The sequence below is a fragment of the Myotis daubentonii genome, chromosome 2, assembly GCF_963259705.1.
Source record: "Myotis daubentonii chromosome 2, mMyoDau2.1, whole genome shotgun sequence".
Lineage (NCBI taxonomy): Eukaryota > Metazoa > Chordata > Mammalia > Chiroptera > Vespertilionidae > Myotis > Myotis daubentonii.
The window spans coordinates 55,650,862-55,655,207 of NC_081841.1; the positions used below are offsets into that span (position 1 = coordinate 55,650,862).

A 4,346-nucleotide genomic window follows, 5' to 3' on the forward strand; every position below is an offset into this window, starting at 1 on the left:
CTCCTCTCTCTCTCTAAATCTCTCTCTCTAAATCTCTCTCTCTAAATCTCTCTCAGAGTGGACCCCATGTCTCTGGTGGGCATGCAATGGCTCGGTTGAGGCGATGGGCACCGCTTGCCTTCTCCCAGACCCCTGCCCATCCCCAGATCGCATTGGGACATGTCTCCGTGTCTCCGGTGGGCAGGTGAGGGCTCAGTCGAGGCGATCTACACTGCTTGCCTTTGTCCCAGCCCCTGTGCATTGGGGCATGTCTCCGGTGGGCGGGCGAGGTCTTGGGCAAGGCAATCTGCACTGCTTGCCTTCGCCCCAGCCCCTGCCCACCCCCAGATCGCATTGGGACGTGTCTCCATGTCTCTGGTGGGCAGGCAAGGGTTTGGGCCAGGCGATATGCACTGCTTGCCTTCGCTCCAGCCCTCCCCTGCCCCTGGGTTGCATTGGGACATGTCTCTGGTGGGCGGGTGAGGGCTCGGGCGAGGCGATCTGCACTGCTTGCCTTTGACCCAGCCCCTGCACATTGGGACCTGTCTCCAGGGGGGGATGAGGGCTCAGTCCAGGTGATCCACACCACTTGCCTTCGCCCCAGCCCCCGCCCACCCCCAGATGGCACATGGGAGTGGGCCCCCTGTCTCCGGTGGGCGGGGGAGGGCTCTGGGCAATCAACACCACTTGCCTTAGCCCCCAGTAGCAAAGGGAGGCCTGGATGGTGGCTTGCGCTGTCCCGCCCTGCCTGCAGTATGCAAATTAGCCGCCATCTTTGTTGGCGGTTAACCACCATCTTTGTTGGCAGTTAATTTGCATATCGCCCTGATTAGCCAATGGGAAGCATGTTGGAGGTACGGTTAATTACCATGTTTGTCTATTATTAGATAGGACTAGAGGCCCGGTGCACAAAAATTTGTGCACTCGCGGAGGTCAGGGGGGTCCCTCAGTCCAGCCTATCGCCTCTTGCAGTCTGGAACCCCTCGGAAGATGTCCACCTGCTGGCTTAGGCCCGCTCCCTGGGGGATCGGGCCAAAGCTGGCAGTCAGACATCCCTCTGGCAGCCCAGCAGCCCTCGGGGGATGTCCACTTGCCAGCAGGGAGCAGGCCTAAGCTGCAGTTGGACATCCTTAGCGCTGCTGAGGAGGCAGGAGAGGCTCTAACCACCACCACTGTACTGGCAGCCTTCAGCCTGGCTGTGGCTGAGCAGAGCTCCCCTTGTGGGAGCGCACTGACCACCAGGGGGAAGCTCCTGCATTGAGCATCTGCCCCCTGGTGGCCAGTGTGTGTCATAGTGACCAGTCATTCCCAGCCGTTCTGCTGTTAGGGTCAATTTGCATATTACCCTTTTATTATATAGAATAGAGGCCTGGTGCAATGGTGGGGGCCAACTGGTTTGCCCTGAAGGGTGTCCTGGATCATGGTAGGGGTCCTGCTGGGGTGCCTGGCCAGCCTGGGTGAGGGGCTGATGGCTGTTTGGAGGCTGCCCAAACCCCTTCAGAGTGGGGGTCCCCTCTGGGGTGCCTGGCCAGCCTTGGTGAAAGGCTAATGACTATTTTCAGGCTGCCCAAACCCCCTTCAGGGTGGGGGCCCCCACTGGGGTGCCTGGCCAGCCTGGGTGAGGGAGTGATAGCTGTTTTCAGACTGACCAACCCCCTGGTGACTGAAGTTTCCAGCCTTTCCTTTTTTAGTTTTTTTTTTTATTCCCTCCAGCTCCGTCACAATGGTGACTGGAAGCAGGTATCTGGGGTTTATTTACCTTCTATAATTGAAACTTTGTTGCTTTTGAGTGGAGCTCAGAGCTGACGGCAGGCTGGCTTCCTTCATCACTGGAACAAGCAAGCCTCCTGCTTGCTCCAGCTCCGTAGCCACAGCCTGCTGATAGCAGGTATCTGGGGTTTATTAAACTTCTATAATTGAAACTTTGTAGCATTGAGTGGAGCTTAGAGCCAGCCAGGGTGGGCAGGAGGAAAGCCTCCTGCTTGCTCCTGCTCCATGGCCAAGGCCCACTGAAAGCAGGAATCTGGGGTTTATTTACCTTCTATAATTGAAACTTTGTTGTTTTGAATGTAGCTTAGAGCAGGCCGCGGCAGGCGGGGAACCATGGCTTCCTCCATCACTGGAGCAAGCAAGCCTCCTGCTCATTCCAGCTCCATGGCTTCCAGCTGCCACCTTTGTTGGCAGGTAATTTGCATATCTCACTGATTAGCCCATGGGAGGCGTAGCGAAGATATGGTAAATTACCATGTTTGTCTATTATTAGGTAAGATATGTCAAACAGACACCAATTACAGTCAAATTATAATTAGAAGCCGCAGTGAAAATATGTGATTTAAATATAAACAGTCAGTTTATGTGACACAAACAGGTAATCAAACATTGGCATGTATGATAAGCTTACTTCCCCACTGAGCTAGGAATCACTCTCTGATTTACTTCTCTTGAGGTTAGAAGATGACCAGGGCTCTGGAGTTCCTCATATAAAGTCTTATTATTTGAAGCAGAATGTGCAAAATAATCAAGGATGAAAAACCAAACTACAGTAACAACCTTCATCTTGCTGGGACTGACCGATGACACTCCACTGAAAATATTGCTGTTTATCTTTCTATTTCTTTCCTACGTGTTGAGTATATCTGGAAACCTAACCATCATCACCCTCACTCTGATTGATTCCCACCTACAAACACCGATGTATCTGTTCCTTCAAAATTTCTCCTTCTTAGAAATTTCTTTCACAACTGCCTGTGTTCCCAGATTCCTATATAGCATATTATCTGGGGACAAGTCCATTACCTATAACGCTTGTGCCAGTCAACTCTTGTTTACAGACCTCTTTGCAGTAACAGAATTTTTCCTTCTGGCTGCCATGTCCTATGATCGCTACGTGGCCATCTGCAAACCTCTGCACTACACCACCATCATGAACAGCAGAGTCTGCAAGAACATCATTTTCTCCTGTTGGGTAGCAGCACTGATGATCATTCTGCCACCAATGAGTCTGGGTTTGGGCCTGGAATTCTGTGATTCAAACGTCATTGATCATTTTCTCTGTGATGCATCACCTATCCTGAAGATCTCTTGCTCAGACACCTGGTTGATAGAACAGATGGTTATCCTGTGTGCCGTGTTGACATTCATCATGACCCTCATATGTGTGGTTCTTTCCTACATTTATATCATCAGGACTATTCTAAGGTTTCCCTCTGCCCAGCAAAGGAAAAAGGCCTTTTCCACGTGTTCTTCCCACATGATTGTGGTTTCCATTACTTATGGAAGCTGCATCTTCATTTATGTCAAACCTTCAGCCAAGGACGAGGTAGCTATAAATAAAGGGATTTCACTCCTCATTACATCCATTTCACCCATGTTGAACCCCTTTATTTACACACTGAGAAACAAGCAAGTAAAACAAGCTTTCCATGACTCAGTTAAAAAGATTGCATTTCTCTTAAAGACACAGAAGAAAAGGAGTCAGTGAATCTAATGAAAAGGAAGGATAAATAGGCAGAAAACCTGAAGATTCTAATAGTATTTGTCTCTGCCTGACTTATTCTCTAGTCCTATTGACATTCTCACTTTGTTTTTAGACTTGTTTACTGTGAATCCTAACTATTCAATTTTTTACTCCCCATTAACACTACATTCTAAGGTATTTATGCTTACTATCTGGCAGAAATTTCTGTTTTTGCCAAACATTTTGGTTGCTATCCCTGGAAACATGGTAGAACACATTTTTCTGTCATATTTGTACATTGTAAGATGTGATTATGTAGACTATATTATAGTTAACAGAATGGGTGTAAGTGATGTTCACTGTTTCCAGACCTGCTATACGCAAATATTCAATTGTTGATCCACAATCCTTTTCTCCACCTGCTGGACAAATGTCCACATTTCAACACCTTTGTAAGCTTCATGTGGATAATGAATGAGCTTGATCTTCCATCTCTAGTATAGTCTTCACCCAAAGGATAGGCTATCACAGCAAGATTGATAAAGCTTCTCCTCTACTTCAACTCCAGTCAGCTGTCATCTGATTTGACAGGTAAAGTATCACAGCACTATCCCTGCCACTTACTAAGGGAGCAATGCTCAGAGATAGTTCTAATTTGGCTACATGAGTACAATTATGACCCATCCTCAAGTATTGTTACAAATACATTCTGTTAACATTTCTAATATGCTTTTCTTTTTCGTTTCATTGATTTCAGAGATAAGAAAGGAGATGTAGATAGAGAAACATCAATGATGAGAGATAATTATTGATCAGGTGCCTTCTGCATGCCCCCACTAGGGATGGAGCCCATAACCCTAGCATGAACCCTGACCAGGAATGGAACTATAACATTTTGGCTCATGGGTCA

General features: G+C 48.1%; 1 protein-coding gene across 1 annotated transcript; it reads left to right on the forward strand.

Moving 5' to 3' along the window:
• Nucleotides 1-2,503: 2,503 nt before the first annotated feature.
• LOC132225777 (olfactory receptor 6C2-like) lies at nt 2,504-3,460 on the forward strand. Its single transcript, XM_059680752.1, has one exon. The coding sequence runs from the start codon at nt 2,504-2,506 to the stop codon at nt 3,458-3,460; it is 957 nt and encodes a 318-aa protein (XP_059536735.1).
• The last annotated feature ends 886 nt before the right edge of the window (nt 3,461-4,346 follow it).